General features: G+C 42.4%; 1 protein-coding gene across 4 annotated transcripts in view; it reads left to right on the forward strand.

Moving 5' to 3' along the window:
- The window catches only part of LOC147729103 (uncharacterized), a 471,563-nt gene that overhangs the window by 111,915 nt on the left and 342,143 nt on the right, over positions 1-17,505 (forward strand). For all 4 annotated transcript variants that reach the window (XM_086959389.1, XM_086959390.1, XM_086959391.1 and 1 more), the window contains exon 2: positions 15,109-15,399. In XM_086959389.1, the coding sequence (XP_086815515.1) occupies positions 15,109-15,399 (291 nt within the window). The remainder of the gene's footprint in view (positions 1-15,108; positions 15,400-17,505) is intronic.

Raw genomic sequence — 17,505 nt, forward strand, 5'->3', positions numbered from 1 at the left:
GATAGTACTGTATTATGCTCTATCTGAATCGTGATCCCTCTCCTGCACCCTGAGGTAAGCCTTCTCTGCTTGATTTTGCTCTCTTTGGCGAGTCAAGTGTACAAAGGAAGTAACCGGATTATTGAACTGAAATGAAATAGAATCTTAGGCCTCACAATCTGCTTATACCCAGGTAGTGAAAAAATTCCAAATCCAATGTTCACTATTTGAAGGCCAACCTCTCCCAGAGGATAACATTGGACTACCTAATTATATTTAATAAATGATTTATTTTGTTTTGGAGCAGGTAGGAATGCCTTGTTTGGTGTCTGCATAATTGTAATTTGAAATACTCTTCAATGGTAAATTCATATTTTACGTCACAACTCTGAAATTGCCAGTTTTAGAAAGTTTTTATATCAAAGGGGGTATGGCCCTTATCGACAACTAGAAAGGGCCTACTATTAGAAAAACAAAGAGGATCTAGTCATCACATTCATGTTATGCAATTATGATATGGCAAACCAAGAAACAATCATATGGTTTGGAGTATTTATCTACTCAATTATTCATTATTTTTTATTGAGCATAGTTATTTACATATGTTCAGAACAAGGGGAGACATCACAATTCAAACAGTGAATGTACATTAACACAATTGACAAAAAACAGTTGATGAGAAAATATTACAATGCACATGACCATACATAAACCTTAAAACCAGTCATGGTTTCAAAAAAGAAAGAAAGAAACCTTAAAACCCTTAACGTGGTTCTGTATGTGTGAAAATGCACCATCTTTTCACCTTTTTAAGTAAACGTTTGGAGTGCCATTTGGCACTGCACACGCGGGTGGTCTGGTTCCTGGTGCACATAGCCATGGTTGCAGCGCATAGAGACCCTCCACTGCCGCACACACAGGAAAAAAATTAGAGGGAAGATTGGTTCCTACTAGATTTTATTTTATTTTTATTTATTTAAGATGTTTTATATAGCGCTGGCTAGACCCGGAGGTATCAGAGCGCTTTACATGAGCATCAGATCATAGTTACAGGTTACATCGTTACAAACGTTACACAGTTATTAGAGCATGGCAACATAGTTACTTGTAAGGTCAAGATAAACAATAAGCACAAAAACGAAAGGGGAAAAGCAAGCAAGGGGAAAGATTCAGGGGAGGGTGAAGGAGCTGGGGAAGTAGACAGGTAATGAAGGTGGGAAAGAGGAGGGGAGGGTGAAGGACATTGCATGGAAAGAGGAGGGGAAGGGCGACGGGGACACAAACCGGTAGACGAGTCAAAGCAACGTCCAAAGTCCAGTAAGCTAAATCCCAGGGGAAGTGGTATCACTTCCCTATCTCTGTTGCGGGAGGCTCCCTTTACGCAGTGGACTCTTTCAGAGGGGTCTCTGACACTCCAAGGCCTACATACTGGATCCTTCCCCAAAAAGGGGAGAGGGAGTGCTTTGGCAAAGGGTGACAAACCATACCTCAGCTGTGAGTGGCTCCCTAGGCGCAGTGGACTCTCTCAGTGGGTAGGCTGAAACTCCAGAGTATAAATATTGGTTCTTTCCCCAACAAGGGGAGAAGGAGTGCTTAGTCAAAGGGCCAGGGGGCTAGGCAGACTAGCAAGCAAGGGGAGAGATTCCGGGGAGAGAGGATAGGAGCTAGGGAGGCAGACAAAGGGAGAAAGAGTACTAAATGGGAACAAATTTAATTAATGAGTTATTATAAAGTGCTGGCTAGACCCGATGGAATCAGAGCGATTTACATGAGGGACAATAATGTTGCAAATTACATCAGTTAAAAGTTACATAATGATCAAGAAAAGCGTTTAAAGAACATAGGGGACAAGGTGAATGGGGCAGGAAGGTCAAAGGGTAGAAGGAAGACAGGACGTAGAGACGAGGGGAAAATAGTTACAAAAGATACCATAAAAAACTTTTTAGGAGCTAAAGGGGTAGTGTATAGATACAGCGGAGAGACGAAGGGAAAGTTTGTCCAAGGTTATGTTATGTTATGTTAAACTAGCTTATATAGCGCATGGCTGCCCCAACAACAGGGCGTTCCAGCGCTCGCATACAGGACCAGGGGGAAAGGCACAGCAGAGAGGACAAAGATGTATAGTCACTTTCGGAAATAGGCGCTAGCAGCAGCCTCACTAAGTGGAGGCGAACAGCCAGATTTTAATCTGCTTACGAAAGGACCAGTGATCTTTTGTGCTGCGCACCTTAAGTGGAATAGAATTCATAGGGCGGGGGCCAAAGACCTGAAGGAGCGGCCTCCCGCTCTGCTCTTGCGCACCCGGGGGGTGCAGGCCTGATGTAGGTCTGCAGAGCGCAGTGCTCGTGTGGTAACATAGAAAGTACAGAGTCCCTGCAGCAACTGGGGGTACTGGCTGTGTAGGATCTTATGAGTCAAACAGAGAGTCTTAAATTGGATTCTCTGTTTCATGGGCAGCCAATGCAGGCGATGCAGAAGGTGGGAGGTGGGACAGAATTTGGGTAGGGCAAACAGAGTACGGACGGCCGCATTTTGAGCCCTTTGAAGTTTTTTTGTGACCGTTTTATTGGTGCCCAATAATAGCCCGTTGCAATAGTCAAGATGTGACAGAAGCATTGATTGAATTATAACTTGACGGGTGGGGGCCTCAAAGAATCCCAGGATGGGTTTGATTCCGCGAAGGCTGCTGAAGCAGATTCCTGCAACTTTTTTTGCATGCAGTTCGAAATAGAGGGAGTTGTCCATCAGGACCCCCAGGTTCTTAACTGCCTCTTTATGTTGGGGGGCGGACCTAATGTCGAGGGCCACCACTGATGGTCCCATTTACATGAGTCAAGGCCAATCAGGAGCACCTCCGTCTTTGAGGAATTGAGTTGAAGATAGTTCGCAGCCATCCATTCCGAGATGGCCAGAATATCTTCACGGAATTTTAGCTGGTCTTGCACTGTGTTCTTAGAGAAGGTGAAAATCAGCTGTGTGTCATCCGCGTAAGAAATCATATTGATCTTCCGTTCTTTGGCCAAGAGGGCAAGGGGTGGATGTACACGTTAAACAGCATAGGGCTGAGAGCGGAGCCCAAGGGGACACCGCAGTTGAGGGGGTGCGTGCCTGAAAGGTATGGAGATCATCTTGTCGAACTCCACTCCTCACACCTCTGGCACTGGTACTCTACTCTTCTCAAGAAAGAGCCACCACCCCTCCTTTCCACTCTCCCATCCCCACTGACATCGCCATAATCTAACCGATATATCCATGCTCTCATAATCCCTAACCACATGAGACATTTTTTAGATCATCAGTCACAACACTCAATGGATACTAATGACTCTGCACATTGATTTCTGCCAGTTATGTCTTTTCTGACACAATACTGAAATTTCTTCATAATGGGCTCCAGCGGTTCCGGTCATGCTTGTGAAGCAGGTGTGCGTTTCACATTTCACATTTACGTAGTATGTTTGTCGTTTTTTCCTTGTTTTTTCATTTTTCCTTTCCTTCTTCTTTATCTGGAGCTACCTTTTTTCTTATTCTGTTGATCTTCTTTTATCTTCTTCTTCTTGAACTCTTTTCTCCTTCCTTCTATTGTGGCTAACACACATAATATTAAAGTAGTTTCATTAAATGTTAAAGGATTGCGCCATCCAGTTTAACGTACAAAAATTCTAGATGATCTAAATAGTTGCAAAGCTGATGTTTGTTTTATACTAGAGACTCATATGGATGATAACATTTTAGATTATATGAAGAAGAAATGGGTAGATGCTATTGTCTCTTCTCCTGCTAATGGTAGAAAAATGGTGTAGCTATTTTTTTTCCAAAAAAACGACATTGTCAAATTTTGAGTAAAACTTCTGATAAGGATGGTAGATATATACTCGTTAAAATTAAAGTTCATGACTCATTTCTATTTTTATTAAATGTTTATCGTCCTACAGCAGATGACCCTGCTTTTTGGGCTAGTCTTACAACAGAGGTTCTAAAGGTTGGTAATGTCCCTTTAATTGTTGGAGGTGATTTTAATGTAATCTTTGACCCTTTATTAGATAGATTATCTCTTACTAAATTTCACCCTTCTAAAGTTTATTTTGCTTTCAAATCATTTATTAAAGCCACTAAGCTAGTTGATATATGGAGATTACATTTTCCTACAGAAAAAGGTTTTACATTCTTTTCAAATCCTCATAATTCCCATTCTAGAATTGTTTATTGGTTTCCAGGCAACTAATTAATTCAATAACTTCTCCTAATATTGGTACATTGACATCTCAGATCATGCAATGATTTCTTTGTTTTGAATTTAGAATCAACTTTTATTAAACAATCTAGATGGGGAATGAACACTGGTATCATTTTAAATGAGTATAACAAGCCAAAACTTTTAACCGCCATTCGAGAATATTTTATAATCAACCCTGAAGGTTCTACTTCTATGATTAATAGAAGGGATGCTTTTAAAGCTAATATTAGGGGTGTAACAATATCTATTATGGCCCATGAAAATAAAACCTTTCATGCAAATGCTAAAAACCTACAAAAACAAAATGCAAAATTTGAACAACTTTTTATTACACCCAACAACCCTCAATATAAATTTAAACTACAAAAATGGTGTTATGAATTTAAAACCCTTGCTTATGCGGATGATGTGCTTTTATTTATTAGTGACCCTATATCTTCATTCCCCTCACTAATGGATATTATAACAAAATACTCTACAGTTTCTGAATACACTTTAAATACCAACAAAACTGAATTATTTCCCTTAAATGTTTATTGCACTCCTGATATGCTTCCCATGCATGAAATTATTTGGCAAAACAAAAGAACTAACTTGGTATTTTATTTTCTTCATCCATAAAATCGACAATAATTTAAATTGTGATTTCATCATAAATTATATTAAAAACAAAACGTCTAAATGGTCATCATTACATCTTTCATGGTGGGGTAGAAGGGATTCTATCAAAATGACTATAGCTCCCAAAATCTTTTCTACCCTTGCAAGGATCCCTACTCAATTTCCATTAAAGTTTTATAAAGATGCTGATAAATTTCTGTCAAAGTTTGTATAGAACAACAAATCTCCTCGTATTAGTTATAAAAAATGAAAAGTGCCTAAACGCAATGCTGGATTCAGTATCCCAGACTTTTTTCTTAATCATAAAGCCTTTATTTTAAAACAAAGTTCATTATGGTGTATCACTCCTTTTTAAATAATCCCCCTGGGTGGCTAAGTATTGAGAAATCAATAGTAAGTCCATTTCCATTACCTACTTTGTTGTCCATGTCTAACAATGCTACATTTTTTCACAAATCCGTTATTATTAAATCTGCCAAAATGTTATTTAATGATCTTGACTTAATTTTCTTTTTTCCATTAATACTGAAGAGTTATCACTGCGGTATAGTAATGTTATTAAATTGAACAGAAATATTATTTCTGGTTTTCATGGATTAAGGCTGGTATTTTTTATCTCAAAGATGTTTATTCCAATAATACTTTTATTTTTTTTAAATAATACAATGAAGATTTGGTTTAACTAAATCCGACCTTATTAAATATCAATATTAGTGCAATTCAATCTTAAATTCTTTCCCCAGTGCTATTCCTTCTAGTATTATAGCTGATTTATCTATTTATGTTCGAACGGTTTCTAAATTATCTCATGGTGTTTCCATTTTATATAAAAAATGATCAGATACTTTAGGTAGCAATATAGATATGATGTTAACTTTTTGGAATGATGAGCTTTCACTTTCTTTATCTGCTGACACGTGGAAAGATATTTGGCTTAGTAGTACATCTGGGTGGCTACCTGTTTCACTCTACCAAACCAATTCTTATATTCTATTCGATCGTTTATGTACTCCATTACGTTTATTCCAAGCTAAACTTCTTACCTCTGCAGATTTTTGCCATTGTAAATTGCGTCCAAGTACATTACAACATATGCTTTTTGAATGTCCTTTAGTTTTTAAATTTTGGTCTGAAGTTTGGGATATCATAAAAAAGATTAAAAAAATTCATATAGATGTTTCCTATCAAATAATAATATGTAAATCTGCTATTTTATCACAAAATTTACATGATTTAGAAGGTAAACTCTTTAATTTCCTAATCTCTGCAGCATTAAAATCCATCACTTTTTGTTGGAAAGATGTTTCTATATTATCTGTTAATGCTTGGTGGTCTTGGGTTATCTTTACTAGAAGAGGTGCTCAATTATCCATTAATGGGATTATTCATAATTCTATCTCTTATCAATCTTTTTGTAACCTGTTAATGTATATTTATCATTTAAATGTTGTATTTATAACGTAATTTTTTATTTTATCGCAATTAATCTATTGTTGTTATAAGATATCGTAGCTCTATGTACATCTTTTGCATTATTTGTTATACCTGTCCCCTCCTTCCCTCCCTTTTTATGTTCCTTTTGAATATGTCATATTTCAATACCTATTGTAATTTTTTAATGACTTTGGGTAATTTGTTGATTAGGTATTTTCACTAAATAATAATATTTTATGTATTGTCTTTGTTAATTGTCTACAAACAAATTTCAATAACATATTTTGAATTGGATTATCCCTAAACCCAGACTACAATGACAAGTCAACACAAACACTATCTTCAGGTATTAGGCAAGCACAAGGACTCTTCATCCTAATCTCCTTCAGAAGATCCCCCCATTCCAACATTTCTCAGAGACCCATCACTCTCATTATACCCTACCAAGGTGTCACTTACCTATCCCTTGGAAAGTGATGGTCCTAACTCCTTTATTAAATCCCCATCAAATCTCTCCAGACATGCTGTGAAAAACTACAAATACAAGATCCTCAAAGAACACCCAGAAACCCTTATAACAGACATCCATCACGGCGCAACCCATGGAGACTTAACAAAAGACCTAATTTTCTACTCCAAAATACCTACCAAATGGAAAACCAAATGCCTACAGAACCTGTACGTAACCAATACCACCAGCATCCCATATGGATCCAAACTCACCATATCTCCCTCACAAAAGTTCACTGGTGAACTGTTCATAACCATCTACAAAAATGGAAATCTCCTCACATAAGCCACAAAACATAACCTCTTCAAACCTTATCTCCTAACCCCAAATCACCGTCCCTCTCTCCAGCGCTGAACTCTCCCTCCTCCCTTCTCCCTATGCAGTCAAACCTGCCATCCCACACACCAATCCCTACCTTTCCCTACACCCATCCACCTCACACCAATCCCACTAAACACAGCATCTCCAGTCATGATCCATGTTCTCCCTTTAAAGCCACACAACCCTACACTAATAACCCCATCACCAACCACACAGGTTCCTTCATCCCACAACATCACACTGGCCCCAACCCTCACCATAGTCTACGACGACCACCAATCCACTCCAGCATCCCACCCTGACCCAACCATAGCCCAAATGATCACCTCAATCACACGCCTGGAACTTAAAATGATCGCCATACTAAGTGATAGTACTGCTTTACGCAAGGACCTCAAGTCCAACCCCAGCTCACCTCCTAATTTGTTAACCACAAACCCTCCCTTGGTCACCCCTCACTCTCATTCCTGGCTGACTATACCTCTCGAACAATACCATCTCAAACCGAGATGTCCTACACCTGAAATGTTTCATAATTTAATGGAAGCCCTGATCAACTCCTATGCCACGGCCACCAGACAATCCGCCTACTCCAAAATCCCAGTCGTCCTCGGTACGAGCAGGATCCCTATCATCACCCACCTTCCTAGGTCACCAGCCCAACTCACCCCCATTCTACAAACTCAATCTGAATGGAAAGCAGCAACCATATTAAATGTCATGCGCCTAAACTGTCAGTCAGCATCAAAGCATGTCGCTGAATTAACAGAAACCATCCGACTTCACAAAATTGACCTATGCTTTCTGACGGACCCTTGGCTAATTGACCACTCACCATCATCTTGGATCTCCTCACCCCACCAGGTTTCTCGTTTGAGATGATTATCCGTCACAACCGCAAACACGCGCCAGTGGTGGTCTAGCAATCATACACAACAACAACCTGCCTCCAACACCCTTCCACACAACTGCATTCTCAACCTTTGAATACTTAGGAGCTACCCTTCCCTTTAAAGGGCCAAACCCCTTTAAACTCCACACCAGTTATCACCCGCCAGATGATAAATGTCAATTTTTAGAAGAAATAATGGACCTTATAACACTAAACTCCTTGAAAGATTTCATGGATATTATTGTAGGAGGCCTAAACTTACGCCTGATTAATGCAAATGACACTTCTGTACAAACACTAGGCTTACTCCTAACAGCGAAAGGTCTCACCGACACTGTAAAAAGCAAACCCACAATAAAAGTGTGACCCTTGACACTATCATAATTATCCACGATACCATATACCTCCACTCCAACCTTCCCATGGACTGGCCGACGATCACCTAATTCTTTTTGACCTTAACATCAAACCACCAAAGCTCCCTATTCAAATCCACTTGCTGAAGCACTGTACAAGAAACAGGCACCAAATCCTACAATCAGAGCTAGAATCCCTAATAAGCTTCTAAATCATTCCCCCACCTGAACTGACCACCAACGACGAACTCACCTCTCACTACAACACTAAAATGACTGAACATCTTGATGCCATCACCCCCCTAAAACTAAAAAAATCAAGAAGTGCCCCTTCCAGCACATGATCTAACACAGACCTTAACAATGAGAAATGACAACTCAGAATGATGGAAAGAAAATTGAGAAATCAACTCTCTCTAGCTCATCTCTCACTTCCCTGAACAGAACGCCTAAAATATAAAAAGCACATCTACAGATATAAATCCGCGTTCTTCAGAACCCAACTAGATAATTTGAGAAACTGTTCCAAAGACTTCTTCAAGATCATAAAAACCCAAACCTTCTTCCTTCCTCAACATCATACAGATGTCTCCACTAAACGATGTGAAGAGTTCGTTAAATTCTTCGCAGACAAGACAGCAAACATTGAATTCTTGTAGACCTCCTCTTCCCTTCCCCTACCACCAAAGACCCCACCACCAACAATGGTCCCCCACAGGCCCCTCACCAACTGATGTTGATCCGTACAATACCACCACCTTACAACACCAGAACTACAGCGTTAACCACCTCCATCCAAAAAATAACGTAACCTGGTTTAAATTTTCAGGTATATCTGAAAAGGAAATCAGGGGAATACTATCATTTATAAAGCCGACCTCTCTGACCCTCCCCCCTCCTCCCTCGTAAAAAGACTTAGACACATCATCGCTCCAACCTGGGCGAATATCATCAACTCCTCCCTATCCAGCAGCTCCATGATGGCCTCCCTTAAATGTGGCCAAATAACCCCCGCCATCAAGAAGCCTGATGCCAACCCTAATGACCTCAATACTTACAGACCTATTACCAACCTCTCACTACTTGCTAAATCTATCTCAAAAATGTGTGCTCTCCCAATTAAACAATCACATTGAGGAATACAACATACATGACACATTCCAATCTGGATTTTGGGAAGGCTGCAGTACAGAGACCGCAATCCTGATCACTGATGACCTACACAGATCCCTCAACAAGGGGGATGCCTGTCTACTTACCCTCTAGGGCTACTCAGCCGCCTTTGATATTGTTAACCACAAGACCCTTCTCAATACTCTGTCAAAATGGGCAGGCATCAGCCTGGTTCTCATCATACCTGAACAAAAGATCTAACCTAATCAAACTAAACAAGTCCACATCCAAAGTAACTTCAGTCAACCAAGGAGGCCCCAAGGATCATTTCTATCCCCTACTCTCTTCAACCTTTACATGGAGCCTCTTGCACTGATCCTGGAACAAGCCAGAATTGCCTTCCATCTCTATGCAAAAGACACTCAAATCTATATCAAAATCACTTCACTCAACGACATCCAACACCTCAACCTCACTTCCTGATACACACCTGGAACTACAACATCCACCTTAAATTAAACCCCAATAAAAAGAACTCCTCCTCCTCATTCAGCCTAAAAACAATCTCTACCCCATCCACCACTTGATTGACAGTCTAACTGCACTAAACTGTAAACTATCTACATCTAACTATGTCAAATGTCTTTGGAATAATCTCGACAAAATCCTGAAAGAATCAATCAATTAATCAAAGCATTTGTATAGCGAGCTACTCACCCGGAGGGTCTCAAGGCGCTTGTGGAGGGGGGGCCTGCTACTGCTCGAACAGCCAGGTCTTGAGTTGCTTCCTGAAGGCGAGGTGGTCTTGGGTCAGGCCGATGTGGGTGGGGAGGGAGTTCCACGTCTTGGCGGCCAGGTAGGAGAAGGATCTTCCTCCCTTTGTGGCTCTTCGGATATGGGGGATGGCGGCGAAGGCGTGTCTGGTCGATCGAAGCTGGCGGGTGGGAGTGTAGAAGTTGAGGCGGTCGTTGAGGTATCTTGGTCCTTGGTTGTGGAGAGTTTTGTGTGCGTGGGTGAGGAGTCGGAACGTGATTCTTTTGTTGACGGGGAGCCAGTGCAGGTTTCTTAGGTGTGCGGAGATGTGGCTGTGTCGGGGGATGTCCAGGATGAGTCGTGCTGAGGCGTTCTGAATCCGCTGAAGTCTTTTCTGGAGTTTGGCAGTGGTTCCGGCGTAGAGGGTGTTGCCGTAGTCCAGTCGGCTGGTGACGAGGGCCTGGGTGACCGTCTTTCTGGTTTCGGTGGGGATCCACCGGAAGATCTTCCATAGCATGTATAGGATGTTGAAGCATGACGAGGAGACGGTGTTGACTTGTCTGGTCATGGAGAGGGAGGAGTCCAGGATGAAGCCCAGGTTGCGTGCATGGTCCGTTGGTTTGGGTGCGCTGCTCAGGGCAGGGGGCCACCAGGAGTCGTCCCAGGAGAATGGCGACGATCCCAGGATGAGGACTTCCGTCTTATCCGAATTCAGTTTCAGGTGGCTGTTCCTCATCCACTCGGCTACGTCTTTCATCCCTTCGTGTAGGTTGGTTCTGGCGGTGGCGGGTCGTTGGTGAGGGAGAGGATCAACTGGGTGTCGTCGGAGTAGGAGATGATGTTGAGGTTGTGTTGGCGTGCGATGGCCGCTAGGGGGCTCATGTAGATGTTGAACAGCGTAGGGCTGAATGAAGATCCTTGTGGTACGCCGCAGATGACTTCGGTGGCTTCTGATCTGAACGGGGGAGTCGGACTCTCTGTGTCCTTCCGGCGAGGAAGGAGACGATCCATTCCAGTGCCTTCTCTTGGATTCCGACGTTGCTGAGGCGTTGCACTAGGGTGCGGTGGCAGACAGTGTCGAACGCCGCGGAGAGGTCCAGGAGGATGAGGGCCGCTGTTTCGCCGTGGTCGAGCAGGGCTCGGATGTCGTCAGTGGCTGCGATGAGGGCGGTCTCGGTATTGTGGTTCGCCCGGAAGCCGGACTGCGAGGGGTCGAGGGATCCATTCGTCTCGAGGAAGGCGGCCAGCTGTCTGTTGACGGTCTTCTCGATGACTTTGGCAGGAAACGGGAGGAGCGAGATGGGGCGGTAGTTCTTGAGGTCGGTGGGGTCGGCTGATGGTTTCTTTAGGAGGGCGCTGAGTTCGGCATGCTTCCAGCTCTCCGGGAAGGTTGCGGTGTCGAAGGAGGCGTTGATGATGTCCCGGAGATGGGGTGCGATGACGGAGTCGGCCTTGTTGAAGACGTGATGAGGCAGGGGTCGGTTGGAGATCCGGAGTGGATGGAGTTCATCGTGCGTATGGTCTCTTCGGTGTTGATCAGGGTCTAGGCGCGGAGGGTGGTGGTGGGGGGTGCTGGTGCGGTCGTAGGGTGCGTCTGCTTTGTGATGAAGCTGTTGTGTATGTCTGCAATCTTGTTGTGGAAGTACGAGGCGAGTGAGTTGCAGAGGTCTTGCGATGGGGTGATGTCGTTTCCGGCGCTGGGGTTGGAGAGCTGTTTGACGATGTTGAAGAGTTCCTTGCTGTTGTGGGCGTTGTTGTCCAGTCGTTCCTTGAACACAGCAACACCTCTGCAAAAGTGACTTATACACTTTAAAAGACATTAAAAAATGGCAATCCATCTATTACTGGCACCCTTAAAATACACCTGATGCCAATGAAGTCCACATTCAATGCAGCAACTAGACTGATCTCTAGAGAGAGACGATTTGATTTCATCACTCCAACTCTCAAGAAAGTCAAATGCTTACCAACTGAAGTGAGGAATATATTCAGAACTGCTTGCATAACACACAAACAGGTACATGCATCAACCATTTTTGCGAACGCAAACGGTGCGATTCGCAAAAATCAGCCGTTTTCACCCGCAAAAAGTGCTTCTGTGATGCATCAATCTGTCAGCCTCTTGCAATTTAAGAAATCGCCAAATATTAAGATTTCTTAAATTGTGATTGCATTTAAGGAATTGCAAATTGTGATTCCTTAAATGCAATGCATGATGGAATCGCAAATTGCTATTTTGCTAATAGGGGGCGCAAATTACCATCAATTTGTACTTTATGGTAATTTGAAAAAACTTTGAAAAATGCACTAAAGTGCATTTTTTAAAGTTGTAGGTTACACAGACACATGCCCTTAGGGAATGTGTGTGCGCAACATGCGTGCACAGATCAATTTCAGAGGTGCAACAGGGTGTCCTTTTGACACCCTTGAAATTGCATGTGCAATTTGCGAATACCTATTGGTACTTGCAAATTGCGCATGCAATCTCCCATTCATTCCTTTGGGCCTGTAGGCCCATAGGAATTAATTGGAATGGGATTCCTTAATTGCGACTCACAATTTGCGAGTCGCAATTAGGGAATGTTTGGGAAACGCTAATTTTATAGCGATTTCTACATGCATAGGCTTTTTCAATTCCTTAATTGCGATTCCTTAATAATCGCAATTAAGGAATCGCAAAAGCCTACATTGATGCATGTGCCTGAAAGCTCTCTATTCTGGAAATCCTACCTTTCTCGTAAATGAACTCACAAAAGTGGCCCAAAACAGATATTACAAAGCTTCAACACCCTTCTCCTCATCCCTCCCGAATTCAAAACAAGCAAATTCCTCACTTGATCCTTCTCGGGAAACACCCCAAGAATTTGGGATGCCGTTCCTAAGGAACTGCTTGACAGCCAATCCTACATTCACTTCAGGTAAAACTTGAAACTGATGCTTCATGCACTAAATTACTGTGCTTGACCTACCAAATACCATATCTAATAAAATCACTGTTCACTCTGACCTCAATCCCTACACCCTCTTGATACCCTACCCCGCCATATACTGTATTAATATATGCTCCCCACTTGTACCTATCTCCTGTAAATGTGTCCTGTTTATCTGCTGCCTGTCTTGTATTGTATGTCTTTTCCCTTCCACTTCTGCTATGCTTCCTGTAAATGATATAAACGATGCACATGTAGCTTTTGGAAAGCCTCATTCTACGGTCATAGCTCCTGTAATCGATATATATGTAATTCTTGTAAAGCGCTCTGATGCCCTTGGGTCTAGTTTGTGCTATATAAAACTCAAAATAAATAAATATAAAAGAGCAAAAAGTCCAGCATTCAGTTCTAAGGACCTACATATTTTAAAGAAACAATTGGGGACAAAAAGCCTCATTTATAAAAAGTGTTGCATCACTGCGGTAAAACAGGGTAAAACAGTGATGCAGCACTTTCCAGTGCGCCCTCCTTGCTACACCATGGATGCACCCGATTTACTATATGGTGCTCCATGTTGCAAGGATTTACAGATACGTTGGGAATCTTGGCACATCTGCCAGCGCAAAAATGGAGCGTGTCTGGAAATAGATGCAACTCCTGCAATGTGGAAAGCCCTCCGTCCCCGTACGCCTGCTTCAAGCAGGCGTAAGGATTTGATGCAGTGAGACCGTAGAAGTGACACAGTGAAATCTGGGGAGATTACATGATTTGCCCAGAACCACAGGATGTCAAGTGTCCATGCCGAGACTCGAACCAGTTCCCTTGCTCTGAGGTCGACCGTCCAAGCTGTTAGGCCACATTCTCTCCCCCAGTTCTACAAAGCTTTTCTGCATCTTGAACTGCCACCCAGCATACGTTATACTTGTCGCAGGTATGATCTAGCGCAGGGGATTACCAAGTGACGCATATGCCTAGTAGTGTAACTTTGTAAATATGGCGCAATGTGGCGCATTTTCTATGCCACTGCAGCATCAAAAAAAGTGACACAACAATGGCGTAAGGGCTTCCTAAATAAGGCCCAAAGAATCTTTCCAGAACCATAAAACTATGACCCCGAAAGATAAGAAAAAACCCAAGAAAATATAGAACCAAGATACTGGGACATTCAAATGCGGATATAAGAGGACGACCCACTGTAACAAGCAGCAGAAAGATCCAAAAGTACCAGTAAAGAAGATAGTCTCTGATGACAAGAATATTGGATGAAATTAGATACTTTGCGCAAGACCAGACTTAAACCATGCTAGAAGATGTAAATTGTGTACAGAGAGAAAATGTCATAACTGAGAATGGACCATGCATCTCAGAATCTTGCATAAGCAGGGTATCAGGGAAGTATGTCGGTAGTTAGAGGGGCGTGATGGATCCAGTGAAGTTTATTTTCAGTACAGTCGCTGAAATAAACACAGGAGGAAAACTACCAGATGGAAGAGAGACACGATGAGTTAAGAGTTAATTGCCCACAGAATGGATTAACGTAGCAGAAAGCGGATCATCAGGAGATACAACTAGTAGGTTAGAGAATTGAAGTTAGTTACTCCTGATTCAGACATCAGATGACTGATTGTCTGTCGTACATACATAACAGATGCTAAGACCAGCAAAGTACAGCTTTGTTCCTTCTTTTCTTCCTTTTTATATACTCTTTGTACATATTATTGAAATAAAAATAAAATAAATTCCTTGCAAAAGCTTGCCAGGGCTATGCCATGGTTACTCCCAGTACAACCACAGAAAAGGACACTTGATTAAGACTGAATGGTAGAAAAAAGAATCACACTGGCTATCAGGGGTCATGATTAAGATTCAGATGTAATTGTTGCAATGTGTACATTGTTATCAACATGCATATAGTATACTGCCTTATATTCATACTATTCCATCTCTTTGTTTTTCAACAGGCGCCTTGCACGTTGTGGAGAGTGAAGACGGGGTTCCGCTTCAGTGTAACCGGTCCTTTAACAGTAATCGGGAAGCGGTCTGGTATCAAACCGGGGAGGACCACACTTATCAATTGGAAATAATGAACAAACCATCAAAATGTGTTTCAAACAAGCTTCGAGTTCCAGGTAGTGGTGTGTTTGCTTGCCGCTCCTCGACAGGTACAGATCTCTGCTCGTCAGCACCTCACAGAGTAAACATCGTCGCGATCTGCGAATACGACTTCTTTATTGTAACAAAGCCACATGAAGGTGAGTGAGGAAACGCAGCGCTCAAGCAGACATTTAAGCGGCCCTTTTACAGGTTATCAAAAGAGGCCATCCCGTGAATGAAGAACAATTTAATAGGTCATTACATTGGTGGCCTTACCTCAACTAGTGACAGTGTGCAGAAATGTCATTTTTAAAGCTGTTGCTTGAACTGGCCCATCTTCAGGCATCTGCTCAACTCAGGTGAGAGTCACGTGGGACCAGCCACACGTCATACGTCAGTTCTTTATACTCTGAAATCAATAAAGGGCCTTGTAGTAGAGCGGGTTATGCCTTTCTGTCATGAAACCGGCTGTATGGGAGTTTTCGTTTTTGGTACATTTGAAAAAAAGTAAATCAAGATATTGCTGCTAGTGCCTATGCCAAAGCAGGCTTCTAAGGAAGCAAGACGTCTCTCAGTACCTGACCCACCCCCTGACTTCATGTCATAATGTTGTTATATGTTTTCAATATGTTTATGAGCCTTCTGGCAGATTGTCAGTCAGTTAAACGCAGCAATCGATTTGATGCTACACGACTACCACCAGTAGCATTAACTCCAGTTTCTTTTGGACAAGTTGTTTTTTGATTTTTGGCACGTACCTGAGTATTAAGAACTTGGGGGCAGATGAAATAAAAATAGGTCCTCCTAGCACAAACGAATGTTCGCTTCCGGTGGGGAGTGATATGGCATTAACATAAAAGACATTTAGCAGAGAGTGAGTTCTTGGCAAATTTTTCATTTTTCCTTGTTGGTATATGTTGCATGTCATCTTCTCATGTTTCATAATGCTCACTTAGAAGGAACAAAAGTTAAAAACATCAATAATGGGATGTACCCAAACAATGTCTGGAATGGGGTTATCCAAACACACTGTTGTTATGTTGTGCTGACATGAGATCAACCTTATGCAAAAAAAGCTTAGGGATAGTCACTGTTAAAACAGCACAATGAAGGTGGGCAAAGGGTAGAAAGAGGTCCGAGGAGGGCTGTACAGGCACCAAAAGAGCGATACAGCAGATGGCAGAAAGAATCACCATCTTAAATGACAAATTCAGGTCTCCGAGGCACAGTAAGAACAAGGTTGGCGATATGCCGTTGTTTCCAGTGGTCCAAGGCTGGTCATCAAAACAATGGAACAAGATGGACAGACTAGTCTTGCCACACTGCCTGCAGGGCCGGCTCTAGGCTCATGGTGGCCCTGTGCAGGGAGCGTAGGTGGGGGCCCCGGAAGAGGGGGTCCGGACGGGGCGGAGCCAAGTCTAAACATGGTTATGATTTCTATGCCTATATACAGTGGCGTCACTAGGTTTGGTGTCACCCGGTGCGGGTAACTCATGGTGTCACCGACCCCCTCACGACTTACCGCATGGACCAAGGATACCAGTAAAAACCCTGGGGCTTATTTTATTTACAAGCCCCTTGATGCACTGGTCGCGCAAGGGGCTTGTAAATACAAAATGACAAGAACCTTAAAGAAAACCAAGACAACACCCGAATAAAGGGCATTGAAAAGACTAGGCGCGCCAAGCTTTCCACATGCATGTATCTACGTGTGTACTATAGATCATATACAATACAATCAGACATGATTACTGTTGTTTCGTTGTCATTTAACCCATGGCATGACCACTGTCCACCTACCATGGATGCAATGCCTAGCTTACTGTCCTGTAATGCCGTTTTCTTCTCTGTAATGACGAAGATTGGTAACAGGGGAATTATCACTACATCCTGCACATTTGGTATTAGTGAGAATAATCATTACTCCCATAAAACCTCTCTGAACGTGGCTATTGAAATAAAAAGCGGAGCCTGAATCCATCGCCATCTTTCATGTCACTACGTGAGCCTTTCTCATGAATGTTATTAGGACATTACTTGTGGCTGTAACTCTTCGGGTGCCACTCGTCCGGTGCCAGCAAGTGTATGAGTATATATGTTGCTTATCTGAATTAGTAGGTTACATGCACAGAAGGTGCAATAAAATAAGTTTTATATCGATGTGAAGAGCTTTATGGAGCAACAAAAAGTAGCTCGTAAAAGAAGCATTGTTTTGGAATAAAGGATATAATTTTTCTAGGAGTCTCATTCGAATTTGCACTGAA

This window comes from Lissotriton vulgaris, chromosome 2_2 (assembly GCF_964263255.1).
Source record: "Lissotriton vulgaris chromosome 2_2, aLisVul1.2, whole genome shotgun sequence".
Lineage (NCBI taxonomy): Eukaryota > Metazoa > Chordata > Amphibia > Caudata > Salamandridae > Lissotriton > Lissotriton vulgaris.